Source organism: Eschrichtius robustus, chromosome 7, assembly GCF_028021215.1.
Source record: "Eschrichtius robustus isolate mEscRob2 chromosome 7, mEscRob2.pri, whole genome shotgun sequence".
Lineage (NCBI taxonomy): Eukaryota > Metazoa > Chordata > Mammalia > Artiodactyla > Eschrichtiidae > Eschrichtius > Eschrichtius robustus.
Window position 1 is genome coordinate 113380203 of NC_090830.1, and position 23357 is coordinate 113403559.

The following is a 23357-nucleotide window of genomic DNA, read 5'->3' on the forward strand; positions in this document are numbered from 1 at the left end:
CCCCAAAGTAACCACTGTCTTGACTTGTAAGCATTGACTAGTTTTGCCTCTTTTTGAACTTCAGGTAAATGGAATTATTCAGGACATATTGCATTGAGTCTGGCGGCTTTTACCCAGTGTTGTCCTGGTCACACTCATCTGTACTGCTGTGTGAGCTTATACTCTGTTTCTTCTCATTGCTGTACAGTGTTCCATGGTATGAATATACAGCAATGCATTTATTCTTTTCACTGCAGAAGGACACTGGAGTAGTTTCCTGTTTGGGGGCTATTCCGAATTGTGTGTCTGTGACACCGTCCGCGTCCTTTGGTGAAGACATTTCTGTTGGGTGTATGTGTAGGAGGGGAATGGCGGGGTCAGCGTTAATAGCTGCAGCCCCACAGTTTCCCAGGGTGGCTGAGGCAGTCACACTCCTGCCCGTGCTGACCGGGGTTCCAGTGGCTCCATATCCATCACTTGATACTGTTGACTCTTTTAGATGTTAACTATTCTGGACGTTTTTCAATTTGCATTTTTCTGAGGATAGTTGAGGTTTTAATATATATCCATTGCCTAAAGCCGGCTCTTCTCAACTAGAGAGCTGGCCAGTTAAAGTCAGCCAACTAAGGGTGGGTGTGCCACGGGGTATCGACCTAGTGCTCTGAGCACAAGATGCCAGAAAGCGGTGTCTGTTCTAGTAGGAACTTGGCTCACCTCTGGGATGGGACTTGAATGGTTCCTCTTTGCACCACTTGCTTTGCTACCTTATCCCCGCTGGAACAGGGCAGGCAGGTAAACAGGGGCTGCAGTACCACCTTGTGGCCAAAATACCAAACGACATGCTGTGCTAGGAAATAACCTTTTATAAACCTCAAACTTTAAAATAGCCGATCCTAAAAGAATGCTGTCACTTCTGAAAACCAGTCTCAAAAGGGGGAGGGGACACCTGCAGACAAGTCTGTGTTGTGACGTTGGCCCTCATCTACCGCTCCACACAATGTCTCAGGCACCCAGAGATGTTACAGTTAGAAAGCCAGGGAAATGTCAAGAATTCTCTGACATTTCTAAACCTCCCCTGTCCCCGATGCATCTGCTCACTATCCTGGTGCAGGCTTTTGAGTCACGTGGGCCAGTGTCCCCATTGTCTAGCACCCAGTGTGAACACAGGCCTGTCTAACCCCACCTAATTAGTAGGTGTCTGCTGTCAACTTCAAGGTGATCTTCTGTTTTCACTGCTAGTGAGAGGACGGGGAGATTCTTAACTAGGCCAAGAAGACCTCGGAGACAGCCTGAGTTCCACTTACGGGTTATCTGACTGAGAAAGGCCCTTGGCCTCCTCGTTATTAAAAGGGTATAAGATTACCTCCTGTGGCTGTTAGAAGAATAGAATGTGATGATACTCACACAGTACTTTGTCACCTTTAAAGCACAAGAGGAAATGTTTGTATAACACAAGTAGGTGTTGAGATTGTGACTATTGCTTGGCAACCACCCTCAGATTTGCCCCGGGTTAGCAGAATCAGGTATGTAAGGTGGCTTTGAAAGGACAGCTAGAGGAGTAACTTGTACATTTTTATGCATCACTAGTTCTTGAACCCTAAATATTAGCCCAGTTCATATTAAACCATGGATTTATATAGGGTAAATCACATTCAGGAAAGGAATTGAAGAGCAGGCCTTCCATATAGGAAGTGTGTGGGACTGCAATTTCCTACCTAATGTGGTAGGAAATGCTCGGAAGGAAGGGAATTTCATTAACGGCATCTTATTTACTTCAAGGTCCAGCGTTTTACTTGACTTTACATTGAGGATTTGGGATTTTGTATATTCATTGAGACGCAATAATAAGTACAGTAATCCCAAGATAATGTTTCTATTTATTAATGTTGATTGCCTAGAAAGACCCTACAGTAATCAGTTATCAAGACCGGCCCAGTTATTTGTCAATTATACCTCAATTTAAAAAAAAAAAAAAAAAAAACCTGCCCAGAAAATATGACCCCTGCCCGGTAGGGCATGTTGATTGACTTTGGTCTGCCATTCCCAGGAAATCTGTATATGATATTCTTTATTTACCTTCCTCTAATACTTTGAATTGCTATGGAATACTGTGAAATTTCAAAGCATCTGGTCAAAGTTACAATCAGACCAATTAAGAATGTAAATGAATTGAATAATTTTTTTGCCACAGATAGGGATGCTGTAGGCTGTGCAGTGAACAGGTATCGAGGTGCTGGCACAGGCAGCTTGGGTCACGCTCTTGGGGCAGTTGATGAATCAAGCTCCCCTTTTGTGTGGCTAGCTGTGATTGACGTCCTTAAGAGCACGTTTTGAGCTATAAACTGCAATGGGGTATTTACTGGCTTAAGAGATTTCTAGGTTAGTAAAGCAGCGTGTGAGTAGGATTTCTCCCGATTTCAGCCTCCCTATATTCCTCTTCCTGGAAAGCAGTGTGTGTTCAGTTGACTTTCATTAATATCATATAGGCTTCTGCATTTCCGGAACTGAACGCTCCTATGGGTAGAACAGGTATCCACTCCTGTCCCCTGATTACAGAGAGCTCCTTTCTTGCCTTTTGACGTGGTCTCACCCTGTTTTTCTCCATTTTTCAGTTCCTTTGTCCCTGTCTCGTACCTTTGTTGTCAGCAGAACAGAGTTGTTAGCAGCAGGTTCTCCAGGTAATTCTGCATGTTTCCTTTTCATAATTCTGATCGCCTCCGTTGACCCCACCAAAGCCCGGCTGGCCGGGTCTGCTCCCTTTATTTGGTCAAGGCCATTTTCAGTTCTTCTTTGAGCTCTAAAACTCCATGGTTCTGTGACTAATAGTGAGCTATCCAGGACAGCATAAGCCCACAACAGATGCACAAAGGGTTTGGGAGATGGGAAGGGAATCTTGAAACTGGGAAGGGGAGAGTGGGTCTGACATGGGTTCCCTGCGTGACCCATCCACACTGCTGACCTTGGATTTGCGAGGCTGCCCTTTGGTCTTTTGGTGACCTCAACAAAGTCATGGTGCGTGGAATTTGCAGAAGCCCCAAACCTGAGGATTCTTCCGCAGAACACATTCAGCCAAAAGGCTGAAGGACTATGAACTTTTCTTGGTGAGGCCCCAAAATCTCTGTTTCTTTGGTCCTTTTTGTGACATCCATGTGAACGAGGTGCATGTATTTCCACCCTTCCTCGGGCAGGTGGCCCCGCTTCTCCTGTCTCGCTCTCTTTGTTCTGAAATTAGTACTGTGCAACATTCCTAACGAGCTGCTTGATTATTGCCCTGCAGGAGAGTATGGTCGTGCCTGGCTAATATGTCCAGCTGCTAAAAAAGAAAGGCAGAGGTTTAATCTCTCTTTAATTAAAATTGCTGGGCTTTCCTATTTGGTAGTACAACTTTTCTGTATTTATTTTGTTCCATACAGCTTATATTTTAAAATCTGACTGATGAGATTTGCATTTCATAATCCAGTTTCTGCAAAACTCTAAAATGCGGATGTTCGGCAAAGGAGGCAATACTTGTCTTAGAAAGAAGCTAATATTCCCTCAGGTCTTTGCTCTTAAAAAAAATTGCGGGTGTTTGGGCATAAGATATTACTCATGGGGGCTATTTGAATCAAATCAGCAGACAGAATATACATGTATACACATATATGTATACATAAATATGTATTTATATGTATGTTTGTATTGTTTCCTCCCCACTTTATTTGCTGGCCTCTGCTACCAATTTAAAATGTCACAGATGCTGAAGTAAAGTGACTTTTGGCCGAAACTCACGGAAATGTCATTTGTGTCTTACTTTTTCCGTAGAACTTAGAGATTTCTTAGTTCTGCCCATTCCATCTGATCTAGTAATGAGAAAATCCACTTTGTGGGTCCAGGCCTTCGAGGTGCTGGCATTACAGTAATATGATACCTGATAAATGGGGGTTGAGCTACACCAGTGATTTCCAGCCAGCTCCACACGGTGCCTGGTGGCTCTCAGGGAGGAGGCTGGGAATGTTTCTTTATTGTGTCTTTCTAGCTTACTAGCAAATGAAAGGATGCCTAGGTAGGATGAATAAAATAAGCCAAGACAAAAAAACAAAGAAAACAATTCTGAGAAGGCATAAGAGGAATTAAAATTGAAAGTCTTTTTCATAATTATTGTCATAAAACCTTGGCACATAAATTTGACAACAAAACATGACCTGCACTGGGAGGTGGCCACTTAAAGTCTTTGTCCTCCTTGGTATGAAGACTCGCACATCTCCCCACACGCCGATGAAAGGTGACTGTGCTGGTTCCTGTCGAGTTGCAGAAGAGGTTCTGGAAAACAGTCTGCTGCTCCAGACTGTGGCTGTGATGCCAGGCAGCGGGTTCCCGGCAAAGGAGAGGGTTCACCTCTCAGAAAACAGAGGGCAGTGGGTTGAGAGGAAGCTGACTGGGAGTCTAGATACCTTGGGAGACCAGAGAAATTGCCCTGTAATCCTCCTCAGGAGAAAATAACAGGAGATTGAGAAGCACTGCCTAAGGCCTCAGACGGTGATCTGGCCATGCACAGGGTCTGATCAATAAGAAAACTGCCCTTTAAACGTTTTGTTTTTATAACCTTAAATTGTAACCCACCGAAGGGAACACCATCTCAGAAGTATCTGTAGATTTGGGGCTAAAGCCCAGGGATACAGTGGGATCCCTTGTTTCACAGACTGTTCCATCCATCAGCCTGTGGGAAGTTATCACAAGTACAGAGTAGCTTGATCCTGAGGGTAGGCACGTGGTGGAGAGGTCTGGGATGACACTTACGGGAAAGAATATAATAATGTTAACAAGCCTCCTTTATCAGGTACTTACTGGGTGTCAGACACTGTGCTAAGCACTTTATATACCTTATCTCATTTTGAATCTCCATAAGACCTTACGAGGTGGGTGCTATTACTATTCGCCTTTTACAGATAGGGACTCTGAGGCTTAGCAAAGTTGGGTCATCTGATCAAAGTTGGGTCATCTGCTAAATAGAAAGCATCTGATAAATTAATTTGCCTTGTTCACATAGATAAGTGGAAGCAACAAGAGGAACTGCTATTGAGTTTAATTTTGACTAACAATGGAAAATTGGCTCATGACATGAAAATTGTAGGGAAAGTGGTTACGTGAAAATTTTAGGAGAAAGGGGACTCGCCATATGAGGTTCCTTGAGTACTTGCCATGTTTTGTTCTGCATGTCATATTTTAAGAGGGACTTTGCTGGGACTTCCTTGGAGGTCCAGTGGTTTAGACACTGCACTCCCAATGCAAGAGGCACGGGTTCGATCCCTGGTTGGGGAACTAAGATCCCACATGCAGCACGGCGTGGCCCAAAAAAAAAAAAAAAAAAAAAAAAAGAGGGACGTTTGCTGAATGGACTCTCAGACAATGGTCAGGATGGGGTAAGTGGGGGGGATAAAACATGTGAGGTGAACAGTTGAATCATTTAGCCCAGAGAGGAAGAGACTTAACTGTCTTCAGACTTTTAAGGGCTATTCCAAGTAGCAGAGGAATGGAAGGCACTCAGTAGATCTCCACAGAGTGGAGGAGAGTGAAGTTGGGGAAGCAGATTTTGATGGCTGTGATGACAGACTTTCCCATAGTTGAAGGGTGGGACCAGCCGAGAGCCAGTCAGGGACACATTGAAAAGAGGAGCCAACCATCAGGTGGGAGAATTGGTCCCCTTCAATCCTGTGACATTGTGCAATTCAGCGTGGGCACCCAGTTGATATTTGTGCAATAGGTTTGACTAGAAAAGCAAAAATGGAAGAAGCCCTGGCGAGGGTGTGGGTTTTATTTTTAATGAAATTTATTAGAAGCTATGGTGAACATGCCTCTAAAAGCAGCAACACTTAGACTCACCTGGATTTCCTTTCACTTTGTTTTAATGAAAGAGTACTGTCGATCTCATTGAAGACTCCTCCAGCACCTAAGGTGACCTAATCAAACCGTCTCAGGGTTTGGTGTCTTCCAGGGTTCTTAACAATCCTGAGATGTCCTCGGGCTGCCTGACAGGGATTTTACTGGGGTCACAGGCAAAGATAACAGGTTTGGCTGCCAGGTATGGTATGAGCAGACAGAAGCGTTTTGATCCCTTTCAAAACATGTACTGATTTATGAACGTTCTCAAGAGTCCTTTGTTTTTGCTTCTGGCAAAATAATGCAGTGCTGCCTTCCTACAGCCCATGTTTCGTATCAAGTAGCTTCTGTGTCTCGGACCTCGCCTCCCCGGCCTGTGCTCCTGACACAGTGTGCAGCCACGGGGTCTTTGCTATTGGAAACTCGGAGGATTGGGTCTGTTGGTGTGGACGGGGCCGGGAACGTGTTGCAGGAGAAGCCGTGAGCCTGCTGTAGGAGACCCTGCAGCTGAGCTGCATGGCCGAGGCGTCTGGTATAAGTTGATTGAGCTTGTCTATTCATTATTATTGGGAAAATAAAGAGCTTTGAGTTGCATCTACCTCGCTTAAAAGGCGGTTGGGTTTTTTCTCCCTTTCCAGGTGAAAACAAGTCACCTCCTCGCCCATGCGGCTTGAATCACTCGGACTCTCTCAGTCGCGGTGACCGGATCGATGCGATAACGCCGACGTTGGGGAGCAGCAACAATCAGCTCAGCTCTTCGTTCCTCCAAGTCTACATCCCTGACTACTCGGTGCGAGCCCTCTCCGATCTCCAGTTTGTTAAGGTAAGAGGAGACAACGGCTTGGCAGGACCCGGCAGGCGGCGGTCAGCTTCCACTGAGAGCGTTTGGCTCTGTGGCCTCTGCACCGAGCCTGCCTTGGTCATTTTGCGGGCGCCCTGCCTCCAGCTCCTGTGCCCTGACTCCGGCTGGGGAAGAACATCGGTCTCCTTGGCTCTGTCCAGTGAGCTGCCAAGTCAAATGTGGCTTTTTCAGGGAACAAGAGCTGGGAGGGGGTGAGAAAATGAGTAAACATTTCCAGCCGGTCTTCATGAGAGACGGCCTCTTTTCTTAGGCTGAAATAAAGATAGCTTTGGGGGGATGAGCCAGCTTTAGCTGATGGAAGCCATTTTCTAGTCTCTGTGAAATGTCAAGACAGAACTTGGAAATGGCTTATAAATCAGCAAAAAGTGACTTGTTCACTAGAATCAACTTGAACTTTAAAAAGTGGCTCAGTTTATACTCAAGGATGGTCTTCTAGAGCAACTGCTAGGGGCCCTTCAGGGGATGTAAGGTGTAATAAATACCATGTGGAGACAAGAGAGCCTAAAAATAAACATGATCTCGGTTTGTTTTCTGTACCATCTCCTGGCCTCAGATCTCAAGACAGCAATACCAAAATGCCTTGATGGCATCCCGGATGGACAAAACTCCTCAGTCTTCAGACAGTGAAAACACTAAAATTGAATTGACTCTTACGGAGCTGCACGACGGGTTGCCAGACGAGACAGCCAACCTGCTCAACGAACAGAACTGTGTGACGCACAGCAAGGCCAACCACAGCCTGCACAGCGAAGGCGCCATCTAGAGCACCGGCCTCGGCCTCCGCGTCCGACCGTGAATCCCATTAGTGTGCGCTTGTGTGCCATGCTGCATCCTGCACCATCCTGAGACCAAAGACTTTGTCCCCTTCCTGGAAGCAGCAGAGGAGGCCGGGGAGGGCAGGAATGGAAACTGGAGATGTGAAATCGACAGCCAGGGCGTGGCATTCGAGATTATGGAGATGAATTTCTTCCGCCCAAATAGAATCATGTTTATTTTTTCGGCTGTACCTTTTATCATTATCCACTCTCCTCCTCCCTCGATTTGCATGAAGTTGAAAATTGTTGCGATTTATTTTTTTCCGAGAGATCATGTTTTTAAAAAGTGTCTTTTGCAGAGTTTTAAATTGTTCTGTCTGAACTCTGCTGTGACCCCATGATGTAACCTTAGAAGGATGGACTTGTCCCTCCAGTGGCCTTCCTTGGCCCCCGCCCCAGGGAGGGGCACCCTTCCTCTGTGCCCCAGTGGGTGTCGCTGTCGAACTTCAAGGATGAATGACACAGACCTGCCCAGGCTGTTGGCCCTGCGGGGTGGAGCCTGCACAGGGACCCGCAGCCTCTCTGAGCTCAGTGTTGTTTTAAGTTAATGTTTAACGGTGTCCCTTTCCCTCAGAAAGGTTTAACGTTTGCTTGGAATGTGATTTTGCTCCCACTCTAAGGAATTTTTATCACCAAAATGAATGTTAATGAATTTTAAACCTATGGTTTATCTTTGCAAGAGGCGAGGTGGTTTCACCCCAACATTCCCACAGCCTGGGATCTCCAGCTCAGCCAGGCCTCTTCCGCCCCAGCTTACAGAGCGCCGTCACCCACCGCCCCGTCCTTGCTCGTTAACCCAAGATGCTGCTACACAGGTGCCAAACGGAAATCTTCCACAGGGCCCTCGAGTAAACTCGTGGTGTGGAGTCCACGCTCCTGCCCTTCCCGCTGGGATGTATGTCGTTGTCAGAAAAGGAGTCGGACCTTCCAGCTGTGCTCTGTGCGCCCTGCCGAGAAGGCACGTCTAGACCCACGTGTCTAAAGGAGGGAACACTGGGGACTGCCGGCACCTGCCCCCTTCCCCTCTGTGCCTGGGCCTGCGGGGCCCGGCAGTGGCTGTGTCCCCGCCTGAGGACCTCTGTGTCTCCCGCCTCAGACGTGGCCCACGCCAGAGAGGCTGCCCGTACAGCCCGGGTCAGTTTGGCCCCAAACAGGGATTGAGAAACCAAATGTGTGTTGTGGCCATTTCACGTGTGTCTCTGTCTTGTTTTCCTATCAAATTCGTACGTGTAGTGAAATTAATGTCAGGGGGCATTTCTTGAGTGACTGAATTCCTAACTCTCTTATCTGTGTTTTAAGTGTTAACCCAAGGGATATGTGCATGTTGTCGGCAACATTCGTACACTGAAATGACTTCCTCCTGACCACAGTTTTCACGTAGACCTGTCAGTCCTCGCTGCGTCCCGTCACTAGGCGAGAAGATAGCATCTTCTCCACGGGGTCTCACTGCACGAAGGGAAGCCCTGGGGCTAAGCGGCAGTTTCTTCTCCTTCCTCCAGGTAGGACTGTGCACCCCAGGCTGGGCGCTGGCGGGTGGGAGCTGCGGTTGGGAAAGAACCAGCAGCACGCTGGGCTTGCCTCCCGGTGAGCAGCTCGGCGGCTCCGGTGTCACGTGCGCATCTGGTGCAGTGTCTCCCCTGGGATGTTGGTCCTGGAGCATCTTCCTCAGAAGGTGCTGTGCCCCTTAGTGAGGGAAGTACTGGTCTCACCTGGTAGAAGTCACCGGGTGCCCCCTCAAGGGGCTGAGTGGCCTGCTGCTGGCACCCAAATCACAGCACCGTGGGATGGTGCTCCCACCGCGGAGCTTGACGTTCGTGGGGCCCTGTACTGTGAGCATTTGCTTTTATAAACAAACCCATCCAAGCGTAAAGGTCTCACTTTCTTAAGATGCGTCTAGCTGAGCACAACGTCAGTATGACATGACACGGGAACTGGGATTATCTGTAGGGGGCGCAGAAATGAGAGAGAGAGTTCCCTGTAACAGAGTGAAACCCGGGCCTTGCTGGGGCAGGAGGCTTCTGCCCCAACCAGCACGCCACGCTCTGGGCCGGGACAGCAGTGCCGTCCCTGTGGTCTGGCGGAGCCGGGCTGCCAAGGCGTGGTTCCTCTGGCCTCCTGGACCTTCGCCCGTCAGCTTCCCCTGGCCTATCTGCTTTGATCTGCCTCTCCACACGCAGTCCGTCTCCGGGCGCCTTGCTACTGGAAGGAGCCTCTGGAATCACTGTTACTGTGCTGGATCTTTTTTGGAGCCCCACTGCTGCTCTGTGAATCCTAAAGCCCTTTTGAGAGGATTCCAGCTGCTGGCTCCTTGACTTCAGGGAGAAATGGTTAACGTTTCCATACTGTCTTACCTGCTCAGTGTGTGGCTTTTTGAAAAGTCCTCTCTATAAAGGAGCTGGCACAGGGGGGCTTTGCAGTAGGGCTCCTGGAGGACGAAATTTTAGCCTCCCAAGTTCTTATTTATTTTCTATAAACTACTCTTTACCTTTGATTTTTCACACTGTTTTATGACAACAGGGAATCCCGAATAAGTCCTGTCTGGTCCCTGAAGGAATGAAGGCTACCATTTGGCTACAGTTAGATCTGCTTTGGGGAAGGCTCAAGGCCCTTCAGATGGTAACACTCAATATCTGAGCGGCGACAGATTCGTCTTTCAGGCCCCCCACTTTCCTTCTAGAAACTAACTTTAGGCTGTTGAAGGAGAAATGCTGGCTCATGGCTTCTGTGGGGCAGCAGGAGAATGATTTGGGGAAGGTCTATGCAGTTCATGTCTACCAAGTAAATGGGAGCAAGGCAGAGAAAGACCATCAAATAGTTGAGATCTTGATGTGCAGCGGCCAGTCCTCAGCACTACTGGTGGATCGTCCTCTCCTAGGGCTGCGGGCTTCGTAAGCGTTGGATGGCGAGTGGGCTGTGGAGCAGACACAGGGCCCGGGGTCCTGAATTCTGTGGGAGCCCCATTGTCAGGCCAGGGCCTCGCTCTCCTTTTCAGTGGCCCCTGCTGCCAGCCCTGGCTCTGAGGGACCAGACAGGGCCTCCTCCTACTCCTAAGCAGCCACTCTGGCATCCTGAAGGTTCCTCCTGGAACTGGATTCCTAGTATCCAAGTGTTCCTGGGACAATCTGCTTTCTCTTCATAAATGAGGGAGATGTTCTTCCTACTGCTTTAGAGGTTCCCTCCCTTTAATTCTCTGTTTCACATGCATCAGGCAAGTCTAAAATCATATGTTTAAACTCTTAGGAAAACAGAACCTTAAGATTTGTGCATGGAAACTGGGATGTTAATCAACTAGCTTAAGCCTTGGTTCTGACATAATTTGAATGTGAAAGGGCACCCCATGTAACTCTTTTTTCCCCTCCTTCCTCACCTCACTTCTGGAAGAGAGCTCAGTGCCCATGCTGACAGGGTTGTCTTCCCCAAGTGGGAGGAGTAGGGCATCTTGCCATTTTCTAATATTTCAAGGAGCTTTTGTGCAAATGTTGAATGCAAAACTTCACACTAATATGGAACATTAACTGTGAATATATTTACTTGTGCTAGCCCCAGTACCATACAACTAAAGGTCCAGCTTTTCCAAGTCTAGGAAAATAGTGCTAGATACAAGTAGAATTGCATTTCCCTTAGGAAATGAAGCAACGGGAATTTGGGCTTAGCAGGGACCATGAACTTCTGTCCTCAAATTACCTCAGGTTGAGGAGCAGACCTAAGTAGGCCCTGGCCAATTGAACCTGTGTCCTGGCTGGTCAAAAACAAAAACAAAACCCAACCCTGTCACCTTCTGAAAAACCAGCCAGGGATCTGACCATCTTTGCCTTTCCTGGGCCAGGAGACCAGGATTCCTCCAGTGTTCCCCAGGGCCTGGCCCAGGCAGAGGACTCACCTGGGCTGGCACAGGAAGGTGCTCACCTTGTTCCCTGGGATTCTAAGCAGGAGGCCACCAGGGAGGGTTGGCTTGTGCATGTCACATGACACAAGCTCCTTGCTAGCACGAGAGCAGGAACTGTTCCCCTCTCAGCTTTGATCCCGGAGACGGTTTTTCTTGCAGAGCGTTGAAGACTGCGAGGCTGAGCTGGCAGTTCAGGGAGTGGAGGCTTCTGAGGCACCAGTGCTCACTCTCTTCCTTGAGGACACAGGCTCTTGTCCTGGGTCAGGTGTGGTTCTATTCCGGCCTCTGCACTAGTGGTGCTTCTGTCCAGCAAGGGCATCTTGGTGGGTTGCAGGTTAGCCCAGAATTAGGAGGGATTTAGAGAGTTCAATATGGAAGTGATCTGGGGATTCAGAAACTTTTCCCATGTAAATGGATCAGTGAGCAACCTACTCAGTGGATTTTTATACCTCAGGGCCATTTGCAAATTTTTACCTTTCCACGTTTCTTTTGTATTTGCGTGGGCTGATAGGAGAGATGAGTTCGGAGGATTCTAGGATGACGTTCATTTGCCTCGGTTTGCGGATGTGCGGGGCACGCGCACCAAGCTTGCTCAAGGCTGTGGCAGTGGGCCTTCCTCCTCCAGCACGTGCGGGCACCCCTCCTGCAGGGAGTGCTTACATGCTGCTTTTCCTTCTGCCCTGCCTGAAGATGCCAGGGCTCCTGGTCAGCCCTAAGAACAGGAGGAAGATGGCAGTTCACAGCAGCTGCAGAGCTTGGAGCAGCTTTCCTCCCACTGTCTTGGGCTGGGGACCGTCTTTGCTTTTCAGACCTTTGTGGTTGTCTCGGCTCAAGTAAGCTTTCTCACTGTATAGGCTAGAGCCACTGATGTCATCTCAGAAGAATTATTTTAAGTATCAGGCTGTACTTGAAGCAACGTGGAAACAAAGGTTCTAAGTGGCAAGAGAGTAAAGTTCTAGGAGTTTGTATGCCGAGGTTTATATGTGCACAGATCCAACACATACTATAAGACTTGAGTGAGTACACATTTTCAAGTTTCAATACCCACTGGGTATTAAACATAAACGAATTGGAAGAATGACTTGGGAGTATTGTTTTGCCTCACTTGGCAGGGTATCTTCCAGCATTTGCCCACATCTGACCAACATGGATTCACTCGAGAAGTGATTTCTTTTGGGGCCATCTTCCTCTTCAGACTCACCCTGCAGAGAACTATCAAATGGACCTGGTGGGCCTTGAGTGCCTGCCCTTTTTGTTGGAGGCCCAGGCCCCTTGGATATAAACAGCTGGTTTCAGGCTCCCAGAGCAGAAGGGAGAGGGAGAAAAGTAAGGCCTCAGGACTCTTGTTCCCCAGAGAGCCCCAGCCTCGCTCCTGATTCATTACTCCCCGTGTCTAAAGTCTACTGTGAAGGTGGAGTGTGTCAGTCCGTTGACTTTTCTTGTTTCTGGAGTTCTTTTAAGTCCACAAATGTATATGCTTTATTTTATATTATTATTTATTATGTACATATGCCTCTACTGTTAGCACATCCTCTACGACTAAGATGAGATCTGTTCTGGAGCCCCTCATCCATGGAGCCTAGGGTTCTGTTGTCTTTTAAAGTGGGTGAGAAGGAGCGGTTTTGCTTTTGTCTTAAACAGGTTGCTGCTCTTATGTTGGTCCTCGTGTCCCGGCCCCTTTTATTGGGCCCACCTCTATTCCTGATGGCAAGTGTTTGAGATGAGGATGGAGGCAGGTCTTTACTTCATGGCAGGGCCTCTCAAGTACCTCCGTGAAATACTTTAGAGGTGGTTTCCTGGTGACTGGGTCTATTCTCTGGGTAATGGTACAGCGTGGCTGTGAGGCCAGAGCCTCCTTCCTCACTCCCACACTCCCAAGCCAGGTTGGTGGCCTGGTCCCACAACAGTGATGGTCTCTAATTCCCACCTTGGATTGCAGAATCCATCTCTCTGGACCATGGAAGCTGCCTGCCCACCTGGGCTTCTAATATGCCTTTTCTTGGTTTTGAGGCCCAATGCCAACGCTGCCTTGGCGCCTCAAATAAGACCCTGCTTCGAGTCTGATTTCCATCCTCCTTAGCCTTTACTCACTGTATCATAGTGTACATTTCATGCTTTGTAGCAGTGAAGTTTTCTGAACACAGTATCCAGAGCTGTGTATATAAACCTAAATAAGCACAAATGACATGTATAGGTTTCATGAGCTGATTGTCATAATGAATGCATTTTATAATTCAAATGATGTTGTAGATTTACAATCTCTCCTATTTATTTTGTATCAATTTATTTGTAAATTTTGTGATTGTTTTAAAAGGTTTTTGTTCATTTCTATTATTCTGTTTAGATAAATGATTTCTGTTCACCCTTCTAGCGAATGTGTGTTCCCTCTTCCCCCTGTCACCTATGCAACACTGGCCTCGGTCCCCTGCCTGGTGGGAAAGCTGGGATTGGTGGTCGGCATGGCAACACAGCAGGGCATTTCCTTTGGACGTACACCACCAAGTCTTATGTTAAAAGAGAAGCGGGTGCTAGAACTGAGCCTCCAGCTTCCAGCCTGGTACAGCCAATGCCAGGGGTGTGTTCTCTTTTTCAAGGATTGTAATCTGTCCCCCATCCGTTCATTTTAGATAAAGATACTGGGGCTATCCACTCAAACTGCCCCAGACATTTGCCACTCAAGTCACTAACAACACACACTTCAGCTGGCAAATCTCTAAGCTGTTTTTTCCTAGGCAAGACCAGAGGCCTCATTCAAGCCTCTCAATTGGCTCTTAAAGATGAAAGTGGCTCTGCAGATCCTTCTCTGCGATGGGAAGCCTAGGAGAATGGTTGCAGCAGGCACAGATGGTCCACCCTCAAGTTAAAAACACTGGGCATGAGTGTGGTGAGTCATGGTCAGATGCTCTTCAGGATTCACTGGGCCTCCACGTTCCCTAATAAGCCACATCCTCTTCCATTGTCCCTTCTATTCCTTCTACCCTCCTCACTCACGTGACCAGACTCTGAAGATCTTCCGGTCGAGGTTCACGGCCCCTCTGTGATCTATTCCTAGACCACATTCTTTTGGAATCCTTCTTCCCTCCACTCTTAGTCTCTGTTTTACATTCTTCTGAGCATTGAGCCTCTTGATGACTGGTCCCTTGTTTTTCCTACCATATTGTTTTAACCATGATGTTCTCGGTCTGTTTTACTTACACTAGTCCTGTGGATGGAGACATTTTAGTGAAGAACTGCTGACAAGATTGGCTGAGACACTTCCTGACCTAACCAGTGCTCTCACCTCCCCAGTCATCACCCCCAATTTCTCGAAAGTGGAACAAGGTAGATCTACATTCCAGTGAAGTATTATCTTCTTGGGAGCCTGTTAGAAGCAGAGCAGAAAGCAGCAAGCAGTGCTGGGAAAGGAATTCTCTCTCTAGCACATCTCCTCTCAGTTGGCTGCTTTGCTTAGTTTTTCCTGCTTTACTCACTTTGTCTAGATGAGTCCTGAGCTCAAATCAGGAAACTCTCCAAGGGAAATAAAGGTGATTTTTCCTATTGTGAAGATGAGATTTGCCTAAGCCTTCCCTTTGCATCCATGGGGTTGCCCACACGTCAGTTCATTTCTAAGCTGTATCATGATAAAAAGCTCTGGGGTTTCTGTTCCGTCTAACAGATTATGCTCCCCAGCGCCTCTTCTCGACTCAGCACTTCTGAGGACACAGATAGTGATCAGACGGTCTTGTAGAGAAAATGACTGGTACAAACTGAACGACCTTTTTGTAGCCTGGAGTTGATTTCTGAAAGCACACTTTCTGAAGGTAATTCAGTTTAATAGAGAGATGATTCCTTATTAAAGCCGAAAAGTTGAATTACATGAGATGGCTAATAAACGTTTGGCTTCTTTGTATGATTGTTGTGTCATTTTCCCTGAGGTCCTCACATCTCTGCTCTTTCAAAAAGTCCCAGAACAAAGCAATGGTTATAGTGCCTCTCTGTGACATTCTGGTGGCATGCCGTCTCCCCTGGTAGATGATTGTGAGGCCTAAGGATGCAAGGGGGGATCGGTTACAGGAGTTCTTTGTCAGAGTGCTTTTCCTGCTAGGGTATGAGTGATTGTGAAGCACCCAAACAGTAGGCCAACACATGGCAGGAATTTTAGATGAAGCCAGCTTCCTTGCCACAATTCTGCTACATCATTGACTTGAGGGCAGTGGGTCCAAAAATGAAGTTACTTGCTTCAAAATATGTATACCCACAAGTTAAAGATTACCTTTGGTACAAACCCTCTCTCAAAGACTGGACATTTAGTAAACATTTTTCAGTGGTGGGAAGGTTTGCATGACAAGTGCTCTTGCCAAGTATCTCAGGAACTTGTGAGACTTGGAAGGACTATTGCTGTCTTTCATGCGAAGACTGTGCGTGCACTCAGCTGCTTGGGCTCCAGTGTGTATGATGAGGTTTATCTTGGCCTGGACTCTTCAGGCCTCATCTATAGCCCTGGCCAGACATGGCTTTGGGAAGAGCACAATGGGAGAGCAGAGCATTTGGGTGAATATTTGTACCTAATTTGATTCATGAACCAATCTGTCTAACCCATCTTTTTTCTAGTAATAAAATGGAGCAAAGATATTTTATAGGAAGGAACATAAAGGGACCAGACCAAAAACTTTTGTCATTTTAAATTAGAAAATAGATTACTTACACTTGCCGTAAGAGTCGACAAGCTTGAGGTGAGGTGTGTTCAGTTGGGAGGACTTTTTTCTGTTAAAGCTCTTTAGAGGGACTTAAACTATTGTTTTTATTGCATACCTTTGTGGGAACAAGTCAGACAGTTGTGGACTTGGGATGAAGACACCGTGTCTGAGGCCAGGGGAGAAATGGTTGAGATTGCCAGGTTAAACAGAGAAGCTGCCTCGTTCATTCTGTAAACCAATGCATTCTCTCCGTAGATGACTTGCTTTCCGCTATTCCTACATGCTCAGCTGTGAGAACAGCGTGCAGTGCCCCTTCTCCGTTCGTGGAGGTGTGAGATGGGACGACGTGGATTCCTGGAAGTCACCGGCTCTGCGTCCCGGCTGCTGTGCACGTGCACGTCCTCCCTGCTCTCTGGTGGCTGTGCACCGGTCTTTTTTTCAAGGCTGCTCAGGTAGCTCCATGGTCTAGATTTCATTCTCAGGGCCTCCCAAAGCTGTGTATCATTTGAAATTGTTCCATTTGAGGAAAAACTTTAAGAATAGCTCTATGCTCTAGTCACCAAGAAAGAATGTCATGAGAAACCTAAGTATTGAGACATAAACTACTGAACTGAGGATCTGGGATTAAGTGTATGGCAATAGCTGGATCATAGTTACCATTTTTCCCACCATCAAAGAAAGGTTAAATAGTTTCCATAACATGGAATGTGGACAAGGCTCCTACTCTTAATGCAGACTTAGATATGCAGTTGTTTGTCTCAGGCTATTTGTGGTGAATAAGCAGAGTATTTTTAAATGCTCTGGCAGCCTTGGAAAAACTGCAGGGCTTTAAAGTTGCTGACAAAATATTTCTTAAATAAATAAATCTGATTTAGGAATATCTAAACATGGACAAAGTACTTTTAAATCTGACATGTCACTGCAAGTGGCTTTTTAAAGTGGTTGCTTAAAAACAATACTAACATGTCTAAAGGATTTGTAGCTCTAAGTTTTTCTGTTAAGACCCACTTTTCCTAAAAGCATCTTAGAAAGGGTATCTTGAAGGGCTTGTTTTCTTATTTTAGGTCTCAACAGAGCTTATGGTAGGAAATTTAAGGTCTGAACAGAACACTAAACTTTCTTGGCTTTAAGTAACTTTTCTAAAAATACACCATCTGAGCTTTACCTGACCACCTCTGTAGAGATGAATGCACAGGACAAGGCCTCTTGCAGAGGCTGGGCTGTGGTCTGCTGTGCCTCTGACCGCTGCTGGATATACTAGGGTGCCGGGGGCCTCACAAAGTCTGAAACTAAGTGGTGTTTTCCAAATACCCAGGAAGGAAGTTCTGAAAAGAGTTGGGAGAGCTTCCTCTCAGTCTAAACACCTTAGGGTTTTGTTTTTTTTTTTAACGGAAAATTATAATTTTATGTTTCGCTTCCTTAATCATTAGCAACAGAGAGAAACTCATATTCATGTTTTAACAAGTCCAGTTACAGCTGCTCTGAGTCCCTGCCCATGGACCACTTACTTCCCAGCACTCTTCTAACAGGAATAATATGCAGAGAAGCAAAAGCTCTGCTCTGGGCCTTAGACTCTTATGGAATCCTAGCTCTTTAAAATATATTTTGGTGGTCCTGAAGAAAGCTGTAACCAGTAGTGGAATTCTTATTCCAGGTGTGTGCTTTTCACTTCTCAATCTTTGGACCCACTACCAGAGACTCATCTAGTTGCAAAGAAACTCTTAGATAAGATCTTATGTGAATAAAACAAAACAAAAGGGGTGGTAGATTAAAGCAACGTGATCATGTTGGGCCTTGCTCTAACAGGGGAGATATTTAAAGGTACTATTAAGTTAGCCATGTAGTTGTAATAAGTCAGTCAGATATTATTTGGCTTTGGGAATATTGAAGACAGCGTCAAACTGGGCAGCATCTCCATCTTGAATGAGAATAATTAATAGCTGGGGTGATCACAAACATATTTGTGAAAATTTAAAACAGCAGTATCTAGTTGCTATCTGCGATAGCATTTTTTTTTTTCTATTTATATACTTTGCCTATTTTATTTTATTTATTTATTTATTTTGGCTGCGTTGCGTCTTTGTTGCTGCACGTGGGCTTTCTCTAGTTGCGTCGAGTAGGGGCTACTCTTCGTTGTGGTGTGCGGGCTTCTCGTTGCAGTGGCTTCTCTTGTTGCAGAGCACGGGCTCTAGGCAAGCGCGGGCGCAGTAGTTGTGGCCCATGAGCTTAGTTGCTCCGTGGCATGCGGGATCTTCCCGGACCAGGGATCAAACCCATGACCCGTGCACTGGCAGGCGGGTTCTTAACCACTGCACCACCAGGGAAGTCCCTGCAATAGCATTTCTAACCTAATACTTTAAAAGTAGCATAAATTCCTAACAAACAGGTAACAGAATGTTGTGACAGTGTAAAGCCCTACACATTGAAAGTGGTGACGTAATATGGCCTTGGCTAAGTTACTGAGCTGTGTTCCCTACCTATAAAATGATTTTTAAAAAAGGAAAAAAAAAAAGCCTCACCTCGTAGTCCTGTACCAAAAAACTTTCCATGAAAAAAACTGAGGCCTATTTAAGTGCTATAAATTTAGCCATTAATCATGCTAGACTATATTTCCTTTAAGAGAAAGTCAAATTGATATCACTAAGTCAAACCTGAGCCCACGGCCTTCCCTGGTGGCGCAGAGGTTAAGAATCCGCCTGCCAATGCAGGGGTCACGGGTTCAAGCCCTGGTCCGGGAAGATCCCACATGCCGTGGAGCAACTAAGCCCGTGAGCCACAACTAGTGAGCCTGTGCTCTAGAGCCCGCTCGCCTAGAGCCTGTGCTCCGCAACAAGAGAAGCCACCTCAGTGAGAGGCCTGTGCGCTGCAACGAAGAGTAGCCCCCCGCTTGCTGCAACTACAGAAAGCTCGCGTGCTGCAACAGATACCCAACACAGCCAAAAACAAATAATTAATTAATTTAAAAAAAAAAAAAAAACAAAACAAAAAACCTAAACCCACTTGAAGACCAGCAGTTACTATAGTTGTGCTACAGGAAGGGGTCAAAGTCAGTATTAGAAATACTATACTTTATTGAATTCTAGAGCAGCTAATCTACCCTCCCGTGTTGACAAATGACAGTAAGAATGGAAGAGACATATGAAGGTTAAAGTAAGCGTCTACACCACTGTGAAAAATGTTGCCACAACTTTCACTGTTCTGGTGAGGCAGTTGTAGTACCTTAAGGTACACAGTGATGATCCATTCTTGTTCTGAACAAGAAGAGATTTCACGTGCGATTCTGAAGTGAATTTATCCACGTTGATTGTGCCCTCTGTTTTTGTAAAGGGTCTGGCTTACAAAGCCCTCTTATGCTTGAATTTGAAATACAGCAAGAGGATACCGAAGGCTGGAATGGGGTGGCATGAGCCACACTCTCTGGCCCACACGAATGAATTTTACTCCCTTAGGGTGTAACATAAGAAGGAGGTTCTCTTCTTTTCGGGTGGCTTGCTCCTCTGTCCTCTTTCAGCTGAATTCTTTCTATAGATTTATCCCAGATGAGAAAAAGGCTATGTTTTTGGATAATAAGCATTTCTGCTATCAATCAAAAACATGTAGAAGTAGATCAAGACTTCTGCCTCAAAATGAAATTGCTGCAGTCCATTCCAGACCAGCCCTACAGCAAGTAGAGAACACTTCTGCTAAGCCACTGACAGACAGCAGCCTTACTGGAGTCACTGAGGACACTTAAAAGCTTGTAAAGGAACCTTGACCTTCACAGAAGACTACATTTGATAATGGAAATAATATATTTCTCCACTAATATACAATACTTATGCAATGCACTGAAAAAGATGGATTTTGGAATAAGAGCACAATTTGTACCATAACAACGTTTTTGGATCACCTCTTCCCGTTGTCTTCCTTGTTCCACTCTGAGACCCTTCACCACCCTTAGTGTATCTGGATACACTATGACATACTGATGATGAAACAAGACAAGGAAACAGTGTCACAAGCCACGATGGAGCCAGCTGCATGCAGTTCAGCCCAGCTTTACCCTTACTTTCCTCCAGTACAGACTCCATTACAATTCTGAACCATCTGCAAAGAGTGCAGACACACAAAACTAAAACAAGTATCTCCCTATGATTAGAGTATTTTAAAGTCTTCAGAAACTTTCCAGATGTACCTTTGATGGAGCCCCCCCACCCCCCACTAGGACCCCCCACAGGGACATCCTTTGCTCCTGTGAGTCCTGCCAGAACTTGTTTAATGGGTGCTCAGAGTTTTGATTTTCCTCCTCATTCTTCCTCTTCCTCTTCTTCCTCTTCATCATCATCTTCATCATGGCAATGTGTAATTTCCTGGGGGGCCAGTGGGAAGAGGTTGGGGGGCTTAATCTCACTAATCGACCGTGTCAACTGGTGCCGTTTGTAGTCGGTATCTTTGAAATCCACTGATGTACGGTTCCGGGTTGCAAGGGGGGACTCCATCTCATTGATATCTACATGTGTGTGTTCCACTGTTGACTCATGAGGCATCTACAACAAAGTCAGAGGTTCAGAAAGCAGGCAGGACAAAACAGCTGTCTCCCAGATCCTAATCCCTCTGCCTTTGTTATATGGCTGTACAGAAGCACCTATAATGGACCAGAGGCCGAGCCAATTCAGATACTGAAGTATCTTCCTAGAACTTCCCAAAGCTGCCTATCCTCTTTTCTCTCCCACTCAAAACTGTGCCCACATTGTATACTATAGCCTGAAACTGGATAAGATGGGAGAGAAGAGATTATTATTTCCTATTTATTTCACAGCAAAAAAGTCTTGAAATATAGATCAGTATTAGAATATAGGAATTTAAAACTACACTTCTCTCATTTAGCACTAATAATAGAGGAAAGTCTTCACCATTCAAACAACTTTTAAACCAAGTAGTTTTCAAAGTAAAGTTAAGCTCTGTAACATTCTATCTTGATCATACTTTCTCAAAAACTCCTTTTTGTGCAACCATGTAACCTGGCTATGGGCTTTGCACATTAGAAAGAAATGATCTAAACTTTCCTGTGCCATGTCAGATGGCCAGTGGCAGATCTTGGCCTTAACAGCATTATCTTAACTGCAAATAGTAGCCTTAGGGCTATATAACTCACCAAGACGTGGGCAGCTCTGAAGAGGTAGCTGAACGGGTAATACAGCAGATTAATGAAAGATGCTGCATAGAGATCAGCATAGCGCATCACCTGACTGGCAAAGAGGGTCTGCCGGGAGCCACTGCGAAACAGGCTTCCCATCATCCCGTAGCACATGTCCATGTCATGAGTTACTTTCTAAAGCAAAGAACAAGATTAAGGCTCAGCTTATTCGATAAATATTTACTGAACACTGGCTATGTGCCACCCCCTGTATAATATCAGAAATACAGAAATCACTTAAAAGTTTATTTTCGAAGTTTTCTCCCAAATCCCATTTGGATACCTTAATACGTCTCTGGATGGAGCTAATGTCTGGGCGCTCATTGCTGCTGCTGTCAAGGTGCCTGGAGACAAGAAAAATCCAGTGAAAATCTCCAGAAAGGAAGTCTCTTACACCTAAGTGACTCCTGAAGAGGTAGATGGTTTTTAGGGAAGAAATTTTTAGGGTTAGGAAACTTACTTGTAGAGTTCAGCCAAGAAAATATCCAAGCTCTGAAGCTCTTCGAAAAGTGCTAAAGTTTGGAAGAAAAAGGAAAATGTTTTAAGTAAATCAAAAAGCATCTAGTTTTTAACTGCTGCTACAACTAAAGTAAAAGGTTGCAGATATGACTGAAAAGTAAAGCCATAGGTGAGTGTGTAAAATGACTTCCTTCCACCACCTTCGGGAAAACCCACTGACACTGCTTGGAATCTGGCAGCAGATGACGCCAGCATTTCCTCTTTAACTGCCTTTCCTCCTACTTAAAACCACCCAGTACATACAACTTTCCTAACTGGATGCTGATTCTGAGCTTATAAAGTGCCAATTCATACCCCATCTCAGGTGTGTCAGCAAAGCAAGTGTTAACAGTTCCATCTTTAGATAAAAGAATGAGTCACAAGTCCAGAAAACAGAACCAAATCAACTAGATTTCTAAAATTCTATAGGTGGAAAGTTGAAAATGTAGATGAAAGGCTAGCCAGAAAATCCCACCAAGAAGTACAAACAATAGCAACGGCCACTATACGTTGCATGCCTTCTGTGTGTTCTAGCCTTTCTCAACCCGGGTTCCCCAACGAGAATCAAGCCATGATGTGTCCAATGTATACAACAAATCTTTATCTACCATCTTTGGGAGAACCGAGAGTCATTCAAATCATTTTTGTCTGTTCTGTGGTTCAGATGAGGAGCCTCGGTTGAGAAGGGTTGTTACTTCTATCACCTTTATGCAGGCATTGCCTCAGATAAGTCTCAGCAGCTTTATGAGAGTAGGTGTTACCCTCATTTTCACATTTGAGGTACTAAGGCACAGGGTGTTTCAGTAACCTGCCTGAGGGCTGAAGATAGTAAGTGGTGGAGCCAGGGTCACTACCTGCGGCAGGACCTTCCGCCACACTGTGAGCGATGCTAGCTAGGACTGGCTGGAGAACTTGTGTGTGTCAAACCTCTTTACATAACTAGGGTCAAAGCTCAATTCAGTGCAGAGTATAGCTCAGTTCAGAGAATGCCTCATTCTCTACTTCTCAGAAGAGCAAATAAAAAAAATACCAGGTGATCAGCACTCAGAGCCATCAATGCCCCAGAATCACAGCTATGAGCTGGTAGCAGAGAGACTGGAACGAGCAGGCATGGCTGAACAAATAAGGGACTGCAGAGGTAAGCAGCGTCCACTTTCCGTTGCTACTGTAACATAACTCAGACCAGTAATATTCTAAACTTTAAAGGGATTCAAGAAGAAGGCTGAACAAGATAACCTCTCAAAATTCTGGACTTCTGTGAAATATCTGGCTATAGGAGAAGGAGGTATCCAAATATAAGGCCCCATCTTTTGACCACCTCTGACCCCCTGCATACAAAGTAATGGTTCATCAAAGAGGACTGATTCATAGCTGGCCATTCTGATATAAACTAGCTATGTCAAAGATTTATAAAGTAAGAATAATGGCTCCTTACAACTCTTATCAGTCCAGACATGCAGCTCCTGTGCAAGTTCAGGAATCACCAAAAAAGTTCGCCACCCTTGCCGTTTCTTTGATTTCAAAATGTCCCCAAAAATGTGATCTCCAATATATAAAATGTCTTTGCCCTTGGCTCCCAACAGATCACAGATTGTATCAGATGAACCTG

At 45.8% G+C, this 23357-nt stretch overlaps 2 protein-coding genes across 7 annotated transcripts in view; one reads left to right on the forward strand and one right to left on the reverse strand.

Moving 5' to 3' along the window:
* The window catches only part of CNNM2 (cyclin and CBS domain divalent metal cation transport mediator 2), a 139641-nt gene extending 131470 nt beyond the window's left edge, over positions 1-8171 (forward strand). Inside the window, exons 6-8 of one of the 3 annotated variants that reach the window (XM_068548480.1) lie at positions 2592-2657; positions 6474-6658; positions 7251-8171. In XM_068548480.1, coding sequence (XP_068404581.1) covers positions 2592-2657; positions 6474-6658; positions 7251-7460 — 461 coding nt within the window. In that variant the 3' untranslated portion in view covers positions 7461-8171. The other 2 variants (XM_068548481.1, XM_068548482.1) reach the window with 2 other exon arrangements.
* A 10956-nt stretch (positions 8172-19127) lies between these two features.
* Positions 19128-23357, reverse strand: part of NT5C2 (5'-nucleotidase, cytosolic II) — a 106337-nt gene continuing 102107 nt past the window's right edge. For all 4 annotated transcript variants that reach the window (XM_068548484.1, XM_068548485.1, XM_068548486.1 and 1 more), the window contains 5 exons: positions 23184-23354; positions 21711-21762; positions 21534-21594; positions 21209-21385; positions 19128-20600 (listed from right to left, as the gene is read on the reverse strand). In XM_068548484.1, the coding sequence (XP_068404585.1) occupies positions 20361-20600; positions 21209-21385; positions 21534-21594; positions 21711-21762; positions 23184-23354 (701 nt within the window). In that variant the 3' untranslated portion in view covers positions 19128-20360. The remainder of the gene's footprint in view (positions 20601-21208; positions 21386-21533; positions 21595-21710; positions 21763-23183; positions 23355-23357) is intronic.